Source organism: Oryzias melastigma, linkage group LG16 (assembly GCF_002922805.2).
Source record: "Oryzias melastigma strain HK-1 linkage group LG16, ASM292280v2, whole genome shotgun sequence".
Lineage (NCBI taxonomy): Eukaryota > Metazoa > Chordata > Actinopteri > Beloniformes > Adrianichthyidae > Oryzias > Oryzias melastigma.
The window spans coordinates 23,751,776-23,764,881 of NC_050527.1; the positions used below are offsets into that span (position 1 = coordinate 23,751,776).

A 13,106-nucleotide genomic window follows, 5' to 3' on the forward strand; every position below is an offset into this window, starting at 1 on the left:
AGGGTGTCCCTGAATACTCAACTTCTCAACCAATTGTTACATCCAACATGATTTGACTACAGAATGATGTGTTTGTCAAACTGAACAAAGCTGGAACTTTAATCATTAAAATAAAAAACATTTCATTATGAAAAGGAGTTTTCTGCTTGAAACAACATGCAGCAGTCTGCTTTAAAGAATAGTCTATTGGATTTGATGAATATTTATAGATTCTGATTGTATTTTCTGAAGAAAGATTGATGGTATAAGATCAATGAGTGTCCTACTTTACAGCTCATTGATGTTTGTCAGCAAAGATTTTTTTCAATCTAATTTTATATTATTACAAAAACTTGTCAAACAGTGAAAATATGAACAATGACAAATGATTTTAGTTGAGATGAGTTTCCATTCATACATTAATACTACTTGTTGTGCGAGTGCCCAAGGCCTTTGTCTATGGCTTCCCGGCGATGTAATGCATCATTTAAAGTGCTTCTATGTATTCAAGTATTACCATGGAAGCATACTTTCTTTCTTTCTTTCTTTCTCGTACACAGACACAATCAGCTTGTTGTCAAGACAGCTGCAAGAGTAATGGCTCCGGGTCTGCTCCTGAACACAGACTAATGAGAATCTCAAATCCGACAAGCAGAGTGCATTTATCACACACTCACACTTAATGACACCACCCCCCAGACTCTACAGACTACAGCGAGCTCGTGCCACTATCTGGCCTCTTTGTAGATGCCCCCGTTCGTACCATCGCCTTTCTCTTATTAAAGGGTTTGGTAAAAGCTTGCAGGCGAATGGAGGAGGAGGAGGACAGGAGGAGGTTGTGGGGAAGACTCCAAGGCCGAGTCTTCTGGCAAAAATGACTCATTTACTTTGTCTTTTCCCTCTGTCATGTTCTACCTTTTCTCTCCTGGTGTTAATTCATGCTTTTTTCAACTTTCAACATGGTTTCTTGTGAGGCCTTAGTCACTTGACCGCTATAGATGCCGTAGAGAGGAGTGTCTGGTGTGTCAAAGGGCCTATGGTCACGTGCAAGATGGCGCCAGGAAAAAACTGAAGCGGAAATGTGGGAACTTTAGGAAACCCTTTCAAACATGAAAACGTTTTCAGAACTATTAGCTTTTAAGCTTTTAAATGTGAATAAACTGTTTATTGAACACACTGAAACTAAAGTTTTAAAACTTTAAAAACATAACTTAAAAATTCAATAAACCAAATTAAACCTTAATAGTATTACTTAAATCAGAAACGTATCCACTTTGTTATAAAAGTTGATATAAATTAATTGGGTAAAAGTAGTAATATACTTTTAAAATTTTTTTGACTATTGGAAAAAAGGATTCATTGATTAGTCAACAACCAAAACAAATCTGTAGTCTGAGTTCTGATTGTGAATCAAGCTGATATAACTTAAATAATCAATATTTTACTCTCCATAAAAATATATTTTATCAAAATTCTGCAAGTTAGAAATAAATAAAAGATAACATCGGGCCATTAATAACAATAAAATAAAATGATCTGGAGAACAAATGCGTCCTTGTTTTTTTCAAATGTTGAAATCATCTGGTTTAACTTGAAACTCAGTTCACCTGCAAAGCACTTTGTATGTAAAGTCAAAAAATGGTTATAGAAACCTTCTACAAAAGTATTGCGGGGGGGGGGGTGAACGCACCTTCAGATTAAACAGTTCAAACATACAGGAGAAAAGGGGCTTGAGAATTTTTACAAACTTTTTTTTTTAACCATTTTTAATGTTTGGGCAAGTCTTTAGTATGTGCATTTTGACCAGATAAAGTTCAAATATTTATGACTTCGGAATATCTACCATTTTAAATAGTGTTGAGAGTAACCAGGTAATGACCTCCTTAATCCATGCCAATTGTATTGATTTCCACACTGGAAAAGGACAGCTTGACGGGTGTTTGGAGCCCTGCGAGGCTGGACAGCCTCTAATGACTGTCGGGCTTTTCACCAGAGATAAGAACTTATCCTTCTTAGGTTCTAGAAAGGCAACATTATCAGTATTGAGATCGGAGCTATGCTGCAGCATCCCATTCAGACACTTTGGACGCATGAGGAAAGATAATCCACTGATGCTGTGATGGAGCAGAGAAAAACAGAGGATGACAGAGATCGATGCTTCCAACGCCGCCTCGGAGACTGAATCGGATCTGATCTGTCAGATTGGCAAGTGCATCTGATTAATTGTCAGTGTGTCTAATTCAGCGGGGTCATCTGGCCATCTTTTACTGAGTCAACCCAGCAGACTGAGACTGTGAAAATATGACTTTTAGGTACAAAGCTGAGTGTTCATTTACCTTTTTAGATCATAATAAAAGTATGTTTTTGTTGTTATCATTGTGAAACCGATTGAGTCAGCTGACGTCTCCGATTAACATCAAATATCTAACTTTTTCCTCTAGTAAAGTGAAGCAAATGCACTGACTTTCTGTTGCTAAGCAGTTTTTAAAAAGAGAGCAGAGGGAGGGAGGAGGTCATTAACACAAATGGTTCTTTATGTTTTCCCATCTGAGACGAAGCTGCACAGAAATGGTAAAGTGATGCTATATTTAAACTGCTGCCGTTTCATTGTGTTCAAACCATTTAATCCAACAAAGCAGCGGATATTTCATTTATAATTCCCACTTTTCTATGAGCAACCAAGTGAAACAAATTACAAACTTGGGATTTCACGATTTTTTTTTTTCTTTTGTAGCACCATTTAGTACTATCCTTGAAAATAACTGGTCTACCCATATGTTCATCCTTTCCTGGAATTGGGTTTCTAAGGCATCAGTCACATGCAGCTGTACAGGGGTGCTGCGGGTTTTTGGGTTGTCTGGGCCCATAGAGGTTCATGGATTGGGACGGCTGTCTCTTTGGGGGAGCACAGGTCTGTCTTGCAGTTCATTGAAGGTTTATGCTGCCACCTTAGAGTCCCATTCCAACAATACTCTTTTCTATTGTTAAAGCGTTCCCAGTGGTTGATTTAAGCCAAAAAAACAGTGTATTTTCTGCAGTGCAGCAGGAGCTCATTTGAAATTCTTTACTTAGCTGTGGGCGGGACTGTTGGCGTGGAAGTAAGCTTCTGCTAATTTCCCATCAGCCCTTTGTTTACACTCTCTACCACTAGCTTATAGCACTTCCCAAGCCTGATTTAACATCAGAGGTAATTGGCTGCATAAAGACACCCCATACAATCTGCAAGACTCCAACTACTACCTACCATGACTGAGACCAAAGAGCTGTCGAAAGGATGCACCAGAATTGTGGTGGAGAAGGGGGACATTGACCCGCTTATCCCCGTTTTCAGTGTCTTGAACGCGAGCTTTTGATTCGAATAAAGAAATACTCCAAAAACTATGTTTGTTTGTTGCTAATGGACAACTAAGTCCTGCAGTAGTACGTCTGATTTGCTGTTGCAAATCTGCAACACCTGCCCCAAGAGAGTCAATCTTAAATTAATGGATGTATGTCCTCCGTCACCAGAAAAATGCTACAAGAACATGTTAAAAACACCCAAACCACCAGTTTTGTTGCGGTTATTTCATAATCATTGTACATATAATTGGTGTGCGTGCGGTAAGTGTTTCGTGAAATACTCATAAGGCAAACAGATGAGGCTGGAAGTATTTGTAAGGATGATGTAAGTTGTAACATACAGGCTATACTGTCCTACGGTGCCCTAAAGCCATACTCTAGTTATTTGTGAGGTGTATAAACGTGTCCCTTACCATAGATTGTGTATTAATTTACTGGACATAACAAGTATTGAGGTCCCCCTTACCTCTGGCCCTCACGAAATCAGGCCAGAGCCTTCGCCGTCACTTGCTGATACGTCCACCACCATATTGCAACTAATTGCCACCCCTTGTCCGAGTCGGTCTAAGTCACGTTTTTAGAAGAACTGTCGAATACATACCTATTTTACCCTTAAGTACCTTTGCATGCTGTGTAAATGTTTGTTACGACTTAACGCCCGGAAAATGGCCATAGAAAAATGTGTGCTTGAGAGTTCTCACCCTACGGGCCCACCAAGCGCTCTACAGTCTTAACATTTCATGGGGGCCACCTGTGCACTGGTTAGCCCATTTTTCACTCCCTTACAGCCCATATCCACCCATAAGGTCAGTTGTGACTACGGCATAAGACAACATTTCGAGCCCAGATCCCTACACCTCCATTCTCCCAGCAGCTCTGGAATGACCTCCAGGCATTCCTCAGCCATCCAAGAGATAGCTTTTAAAGGATTCCTAGTTTAGCCCGAGGCCTCTTCCCAGAGGCACTTGTCAGAAACGGCTCCACTGGAAGGCATTCTGCGGGCATTTTAAACAGATGTCTAAAAAAACTCAACTGATTTTCTTGATGGAATAGGACACTTCTTTAAGCCCCACGGGATTTGATATTTACTCTTCTATCTACCTACCAACCTCCGTCACTCGGATGTGTTGATAGAATACTAAAATTCATGTTTTAAGGATGTTCAAATCAATATTTTTTTTCCAGAATTTGACTTTGTTAAATGTTTTAGCTAATTGTTAAAAGTACTTTACCAAATGTTGGTAGTTTGTTCTGCAGCAAGAACCATCGGGCTGCGTCTGAGTGGTGGAATGGATCGTCTTTGTGATTCCAGACCAGTGAGCTGTGAGACACTGTCGTTGCCGTCTTCCTCCTCCTCATCCTCCTCATTGGGATTTCTGTCTTTCTACTGTCACTGTTCATGCCCCATTTCTCTGTCTGATGCCCTGCTCCTGCCGTACTCTTGACATGTTCCATGACAAGCTGCAGGCTTTGATGAGGTGCTGGGAGCTTCGCCGCTCTTTGACGTATGCTTACCCGTAGCCACTGACTTTTTTTTTCCTTCAGAAAGACAGAATTATTGCAGCCATAAAATGAGATAAAGTGAGCTTGAAAGCTGCTGGGTCTTTCAGTATTCGTTCTCATGATATCATCAGTGAGAGACAGCAGCTGTAAAAGTGAGGTCAGGACCCACCTTGGGCTACTGCCCTGGAAGGTAGCACGGTTCTGATAGGAGAGCCTTCTCTTTTCATGTCCTCTTAAAGCTTTCCGTGTGCGATGGCGCTGACGAGCCAATGTCTGGTTTGAGTAGAAAAGGCATCTCATAATTGGATGCATGCTCGGTGTGCAGACTGTTTGTCCCAAAGACAATGATAAAGTGTTTAATCTTCTCGGTAACAGCGGACCACACAGGCATGATGATGCCATTATCTCGGTGAGGCACTCTCAGCGAGAAGCTTCACTCTTAGCCTTGATTTATATTTCCTTTCATCAGCATCGACCACTCAGATTGCAAAAATCATTCATATATAAAAGCAGGGTTCACTGCTTTTGTTCTCGCTTAAATTAAATTCAGCAAATGTTCTTTTGCCCTACATTTACACTCCAGCTCTCCTTCCCAGACTTGTCCTTGTAGTCTTGTTGAAGTTAATGTGACAACAATGGATCTCCGCGGTGACGGCTGTGTGATTACCTCTGCTAACAAGGAATGAAGGTGGTAAAGAATCTACACAGGTACTTATCTTCCTTTGATCACTTCTCAGCTCTGTCGTCTCCTGTTTTATCTCAAGGCGAAATCTTGGCTTCCTCAGGAATGGAAAGGCGGTTTGTCAATGCTAACAGGTTTAGGCATTACAGCTCTTCATTGCCTCAAAGTGACACAGAGTTTCATATTGAGTGAGGCAACAACAGATCCCATCTTTGTGGCTCCTCAACAAGCTCAACTTTGCATTTTGTCACTGCAGATTGACCAGAAGAAATGAGTTTTACATAGAATAATAACTTGAGTGGAATGGAGTTTAAACTGTTTCAAATAGAAGCAAATGTAATTGCTCCCAAAGGCAAAGGTGTTGATGACTTCTGTACGGCTGAAACTTTTCCAACAAAGTGAAGTAACAGATTTGTTTTGTCTGCCTCGCGTTGAAGCTTTAGTGACCGTATAAAATGAGTTCATGGAGAGTAAAAACAGATTCCTCACCACTGCTGTTAATCTACTCTGAGGTCAGTTTGTGAACTCTAAAGACGTTTCCTGTTCTCTAGTGCTTGGTGAATATCTAGTTTAGCATGCACATCTTCGTTTATTGCTTTGTGTTTTGATATTGAAACTGCAACACCACAAACAAGATTAGATTATTATGAAACATTTTGCAGCAGATTTTTTTCCCCAAATGGAACATTTTTATCTTTCAAAAAACATGAAGTATATCATGTTTTTTATTACCTTAATGTAGTAAATATTGTTTTTTATTTTGGCTTTTAATCATCTATTCTAATGCACATGAGTCAAAGTCGAGGCCCAGGGGCCGGATCCGGCCCACTGGGTGATTATATCCGGCTCTCCAGATAATTTTCACAAAAAAAGCTAATGTGTGCATTTACATTTATAATAAGAAAATACTAAATGAAAAATAAATTGATTGAAAAAGTGATTGCTTTTAGGGACTGAACCTGGAATTTTACGTCTTCTGGTTTTACTTGTAAATAAAATAAAAATAAAAGCCAACCTGTGTGGTTCTAGAAGGCATTTCTGTCACTATAATTCCTTACCTGGACCACCATGTCAGTTATATTTAGCTAGAATGCTAGGATTAAAACATGACACACAATGAATAAAAGCATTTTCATCTGGTTTTGAAGTACAGTTGGGATCGGGAGTCTCAGGAGGCGCCGGTGAGGAAACGACTGTGCCTCTGTCAATAAAACGCTTCAGGAAGGATTTCCAAATATCATTCTGAATTATTGATGACAGAGAAATTGGAAGTTTAGTTGATGCTTTCCTTACATGTGAATAGGAAATGGAGAATAGAGGAGAGGAGTTCGCCAGAATGCCAAGCAGCATATTTAAAACAGATTGGTTCATTAGGTTACTCTGAATTAAAGCTTATTTAAATGCCACCAGAACCCCAGAAGATGGAAGTTGTCTCCTGACTGACAGGGAGCACAGAAGGGTTGGAGGGCTTATGGACCTCTTTGAAGATTAATGTAAATAATTAACAGGGAAGTGACAAATGAAGAGGCTTTCACTGATGTAAGCCTGATCTCTCCTCCATTTATGGCCCTTTGGGGCTTTACCTCTCGCATTGCAAAAAAGACAAGAAGACGATGGATGCTGCCTGCAGCCATTTGCTGATCGATCTGGAAAACTGTCTCGGTATCTGAAGCCTGCAGAGATCTTCTGAAGTCGGGCCAGCTCTCTGTTTGAGATAAGAACTTTTGAATTCAGGCCACATTGAAGATGCTTCTGCTGTTCTCTGACAGTGTAGCACGTTTACGGTGCAGCTAAACTCAGTAAACGTCTTCTGTATTGATTCCTCCGTGAGTCATTAGTCTGTATCTTCCTCTCTCATTGGATGGTGTAGATTTCACACCAGTGTTAATGTGGTTTCATAAGCATTTGTATCTTCCTGTCAGCTTGTTTCTGCTTTGACTTCAGCTCCCTAAAGACCTATCAGCATATCCATACTGTAATCTGGGAATTCTGCAATTAGGACGGAGTGGAGTTGTCTGACATGAAGTGACAGCTAGTGGCCCCCTTCAATGGGACAGCCTGTCACTTGTCTGAACTCTTGGAGCCGAGGTTAAAGCATCCCTCCTCAGGGACTGGGCTGAGTGGCACGATGGCAAAGAGGGTCCCAACCTCTCCTGACAGACACATCTTAGCCTAGATGTCATTTTGGCCTCTCACTGCTACAGTACAATGCAGACTGTAAGAGTGGACTACATTATACTGACACCAAGCTGCTGACATACTAATGCTAGAACTGAAGGACTGTAGGGACCATTGATTTTTCTACTCTGGGTAAAATGCAAGAAGCCAGCCAGCCCTCCCTCCTCCTGGACCAGAGATGCTAATGGACTTTTAAGTGTTGCCACAGTGATTCTCTGGAGGTACCTTGTTTTTGTCACTGCTGGACCTCTGAAATGCCCCAAATCCCCCCAGCTCCTTTGTCTGACATGTTTGCATTTAGCAGAAACATTTAAAAGTCTCTCACAGGTCAAAGGTTAATGGTCCGAGCCGTCTTGGATGTCAGAAAGTCACTAGAGGCCTAAACTTTCTGGAACTGGATACAAACAACTTATCTATGAAATAGTGAACATTACTTATGTGTCCTAATTGTCTAAAAAGAGACACTCTGTACAAGGATGGGGTACAAATTAGATTTAATTTGGCGCCAGTGCCAAACCTGTGTTTTTGAAAGGGTTCCAGTGACTAACTGGTGCTTAAACCGATGTCTCATGCAATGCTACACAGTCACACATTCTAAAGTAAACGCGTTCACTTTCACAACGTTTGTCTTTATACGGAGCATTGCACACGTCACTCTCATCGCTGATTTAGAATCTTTTGTCGTGAAGTACAGCCAAACTTTTGCTTGCTTCAATTTTGACATTTGATTGAAGCTCTGCCCACCCTCACTACCCCACCCATTCTTATATGAGCTCGCCCACAATCCAGGGAAAGATAAATGATTGGCTGGAATTACTCTTGACGGACTGAGTTTAAGTGCCCAGGCTATGCGTGGAGGTGGACCCAACTATATCTAGTCAGTACCTCTGGCACAAGCTCAGGCTCCTTCCTCCCAGAGAGGGGATGTTCCATGTCCCAAAAGCCAAGTTCCTACAGCATCTATTGTAGCAGTTTGTAGCAGAGTGTGAAGCGGCTGGGATGAGACCATGGTTCTCGACCAGAGAAAGGTAGTTTGCCCTCTCTCGTGGGTGGAGTGCTCCTGCCTCAGGTTAAGTTTAAATATGTTGGGGTCTTGTTCACAAGGGAGGGAGGATCGGAGCGTGAGATCAACAGGTGAATTGGAGCATTGTCTTCCATTATGCGGTCGCTGTACTGGTCCATTGTGGTGAAAAGAAAGCTTAGCCAGAAAGCAAAACTCTCAATTTACCGGTCAGTCTTCGTTCCAGTCCTCACCTATGGTCATGAGCTCTGGGTCATGATCGAAAGAACGAGATCCCGACTAAAAGCAGCTGAAATGAGTTTCCCCCGAGGGTGGCTGGGTGCTCCCTTTGAGATAGGGTGAGAAGCTCGATCACCTGGAGCCAGTGGAGGTGGCTTGGGCATCTGGTCCGGATGCCTCCTGGACGCCCCCCTGGAGAGGTGTTCTGGCCATGTCCCACTGGGCGGAGGCCCAGAGGAAGACCCAGAACACGCTGAAGAGACTACGTCCCTCGGCTGGCCTGGGAACACCTTGGGGTCACCCCAGAAGAGCTGGAGGAAGTGGCCGGGAAGAGGGAAGTCTGGGCATCTTTGCTTAGACTGCTGCCCCCCGGTCTCAGATGAGCAGAAGAAGATGGATATACAGCATAACTTGTCTGAAACAAAGCATGAAATCCCAGTTTTTACAAGGTGCTGGTTGTTCCTGTTGTTTGATATGGTACCATCTTGGCACCAAGTTTCAGTATTCATTCCTAATTCTACAATCTAAAACTAAACTAGAGTTGTACATACATTTATCAAATACTTGCTCTGAGAGCAGTTTGAACGTTCTCTGTCCGTTCTTCTTGCAAGTAAAACCTGACTCTGACCTCTCCTGTCTTTCTTGCAGTTGCAGAGAAATGGTTCAGGTTGTTTAAACCTAACAATGGATCATTTGTTTTAATTACTTAATGGTTTTATGTATATCTAAATCTTTTAATGTGCTATTCTAATGAAACAGTAGAAGCCTCAGACTTATCAATCGCTGAAGGTTTACAGAGCTTTCTTTGAAGAGGTGAAATTGTAGCTGCATTAGAATCTACTCTTGTACAATGTCTAACACCTCTGAAATAGGCCTATAGAGGCCACCTCTGTGCCTTAAGGGAGCCGTTAACTCATTTATTGCCCATGGCTCCTTGATCCCAATTTCATCTGGCCGTGTCACCGTCTGTGTGGTTAGCCATTGGAAATCTAATTAGCAAAGTTTCCTCAGTCAGACAAGTTGAGAGCGAACTCGAACTAGCTGGAAGGAAAGGTGGAAAAACACATCTTTAATGCCTTTAGAAAGTCTTATAGTCAATATTCACAAACTGCAATAAACTTAGTTTTCAGTTTTCTAAATCATTTTGTCGGTGAGAATGTCAGCAGTCACCGATTTTTGAGAATGTTGGAGGAAAACAAGCGAGTTCCAGTGAGGATGAGCGGTGTGATTCGTCATGGGACTGCAGTAAACTTGTTGATCCGCTGAACTTTCTAAAATGAGTTTGGAGATGGACAACGAGACTCAGCAGCGAAACAATGAACGGCTTGTTTTTAACACTGACCATTTAAATCATGTGCTGCTTCCCTCCTGTCACATTAAAATCCCATGCGGTTGTTTTGACAACGGTCAGCCAATTAGAGGATTGGGTTTACTCTGCTGAAAAACAAAGAAAACCACTTAAAGTGACGTTCAAATATGATTTCTCTGTGTGAAATAGATTTGGGAGGTGAAATGCGTGTATCTTTTTCATAAGGGGTAATAATGGGAGACATATGTTGTGTTTCATTATTAGCAATGACATATAGATAAAAATGGTTATTCATAGCAATCTGATGACTTTCAAAAATGACATTCTTTCCACTTGCATTTTCTTCTGATTTATAAATCTTAATTTTAAGTTAGGATGCTAATAAATAATCAAGCTTAAATGTTTTGAGTTTAGACATACCTTGTTTTATCTCACACAAATCATTTAGCAGACACCCTTAAGTCTAGGCCGGTGCAATTTTTGTTCCTCTAAAAGAAAAACAACTTCTTTTTTTTTCTTACTTTCTCAACTCCGTCAAGCTTTTCTTTGTGAAAACCATTGTTTGCTTTCAAAATAACTTTCTTTGGGTTAAAATTCACCCTGATTCCTGTGACTTAATACTATCAAAGTTATGGGTACCTGTATAAAACCAAGCCTACAGTTTACAGGGTAAATTAAGTCTTTATTCCTAAACTAACACTGTTTTCTTAACAGTTTTTGTTCCTTTATTCAATGTTTGACATGAACACTAATACAAAAAACAGTGAAGTACAGTATTCCCCTCTTATTCACAGCAGTTTGGGACTGGAGACAAAGAATGTTCATTACCAATCCATACTTATCAAAAAAATATGTGAAATTGCGAATAAAGAAACGTGAATAATTGGGGAACTCTGTAATGAGGGTTTCTGTAGTCCAGTAATTGTAATTTAGTGATTGAAATGTGAACTGTAATTCACTACTCCATTACTGACTGAAGTACTTAAATAAATCACAGTAATTCATTACTTTGTTATTCACTACTCCTAACACTCTGCAAATAAACTCTGTAAAGCAGTGGAGTCTGAGTTTCTCAGCAGACTGCAGTCTGAGTCCTGCTTGGATTTGAGGTGTGAGCTTGAGCTTCTTTAGTTTGAACTGTTGCCCTCAGTGTTGTTGTCTTGTTTCACATGCATCATGATCACATACTGCTGCCTCCTTTTCCTGAACTAAAGAAGATACTATATCAATAAGTGATCTCTGCCTCCCTTCCTCCAGAGGATTTAGTGTTCCCCGCTCTTGCCGGTGCCTCTTCTGGATGACCCTTTGTGCTTCTTCATCACAGAAGTGATTCACTCATATGTATTTTGCCATTTAAAGTTGCTTTTAACTGCTGTATCATGGGTTCTCTGAACATAAACCTGCCCCAGATTAACCTTCTGTGACATTTTAAAGGATTTTTCTCTTTATCTACTTGTTAAACATGTTCGTTTGAGTGGCTGTCCTCCCCAGGGAAGGAAAGAAATTCCTCAAAATCGTTGCACATGTGGTCAGTTCATCAGGTACTCGGTCCAAATGTGTTTCATTTAAAGACGAGCCACACAGGCTGCTGTAATTAATATTATAATGACAAGCGGTCAGCTGTGTTCCTCCAATAAATGTGCTGTTTGGAGTTTTTGATGATTGTTTTCTGTTTATTTTTAAACACAGTTTTAGTTTCCAGCTGTGCTTGTGTCAGTGTGCTTTTACAAATACCATTGAGCTTATTTTTAATAACAGTGGATGACCTCCTCTCCTTTCAGGTGGGTCGGGTGAGTCCGCTGCGGGCCATGTTTCTCTGGTGAGGTCGAATCCTCTGCCAAAATGAGGCAGAAGCCGGGATCGCCCCCAATAATCCTGCCAGCCTTCGTGGCCCTCGCCTTGGTGACCGTTTTACCTCAGCTGTCCTCAGGAGTCATGCCTTTCCCCCAAGACCTGGAACCCATCAGCACTGTGGGCAGAGAAGGTAAACACACAACCGGCTGTGTTGCTGGGATCTTTGGTTATTTAACTATGAGCTGAAGAACAAAAGTCTTGTTTAATCTTGTTATTTTAATCATTATCAATTTAATGTGTTGACCATTTATGAAGGTATTTGTCTTTTGATTGATTGTTGGAAGACATTTTTCTGTTACTGCTTCTTCATCTAATGGAGCCCTTTCTAGTTTGAACCATAATCCTCTTGGATTTTAGGTTGTAAGCAAGATCTGACGAGTATGTGCACATCATTTATGTGACAGGGAGGTTTTAATGTGATAATGAGTGTGTTTTACTGTGGAGAGAACAGCTTTGTGAAGGATAGAGGTAACAAATAGAAGCGCTCAATTTCTAAAAAAAAAAAATCACTTTTATTGAAAACAGTTTTAGTGCTTGAAAAAGGTGGTTTTTGAGATGTATTAAAATTGACATATTTGAGCGTGTCATGCATAATTGTTGTATCCACATCTCCTCTGTGAAACCACCAACCACGATTTCCCAAAATCTCTTCATCCATAGCTTGCTGCTCCATGGCCTGAATGAGACGCCAACGTCTCCTTTGATAGATGGTGATGAGCGCTAGTGCCGGGACAGAAATCTTAATGTGTCTGCTGTAAATCAAAGTATTGTTCACATCTGGGTTTTTTAATTAATCATCACGTGAGTTTGTTTGTGTTTATCGCATAATTATGATCTAATAGAGACAGTGTAATTGCGAAATTGTGTGTGTGTTTTTTTTAAATATATCTAGAATTTCTCTAAAGTTAAATGCATATGTGTAATGGAAGAGCAGCTATTGTGTCTGTGGACAAGGTCAGATGGTCGTTATTGGCAACATGCTTGGCATCCTTGGTGAGAGCTGTTCAGATTTTGAGGAGTTC

The 13,106-nt window shown here is 40.9% G+C and overlaps 1 protein-coding gene across 1 annotated transcript in view; it reads left to right on the plus strand.

Moving 5' to 3' along the window:
• The window catches only part of sema6e (sema domain, transmembrane domain (TM), and cytoplasmic domain, (semaphorin) 6E), a gene marked incomplete in the record, with an annotated part of 183,495 nt that overhangs the window by 95,623 nt on the left and 74,766 nt on the right, over window positions 1-13,106 (plus strand). The window contains 1 exon segment of the mRNA XM_036215699.1: window positions 12,012-12,214. Within this exon segment, the coding sequence (XP_036071592.1) occupies window positions 12,073-12,214 (142 nt within the window).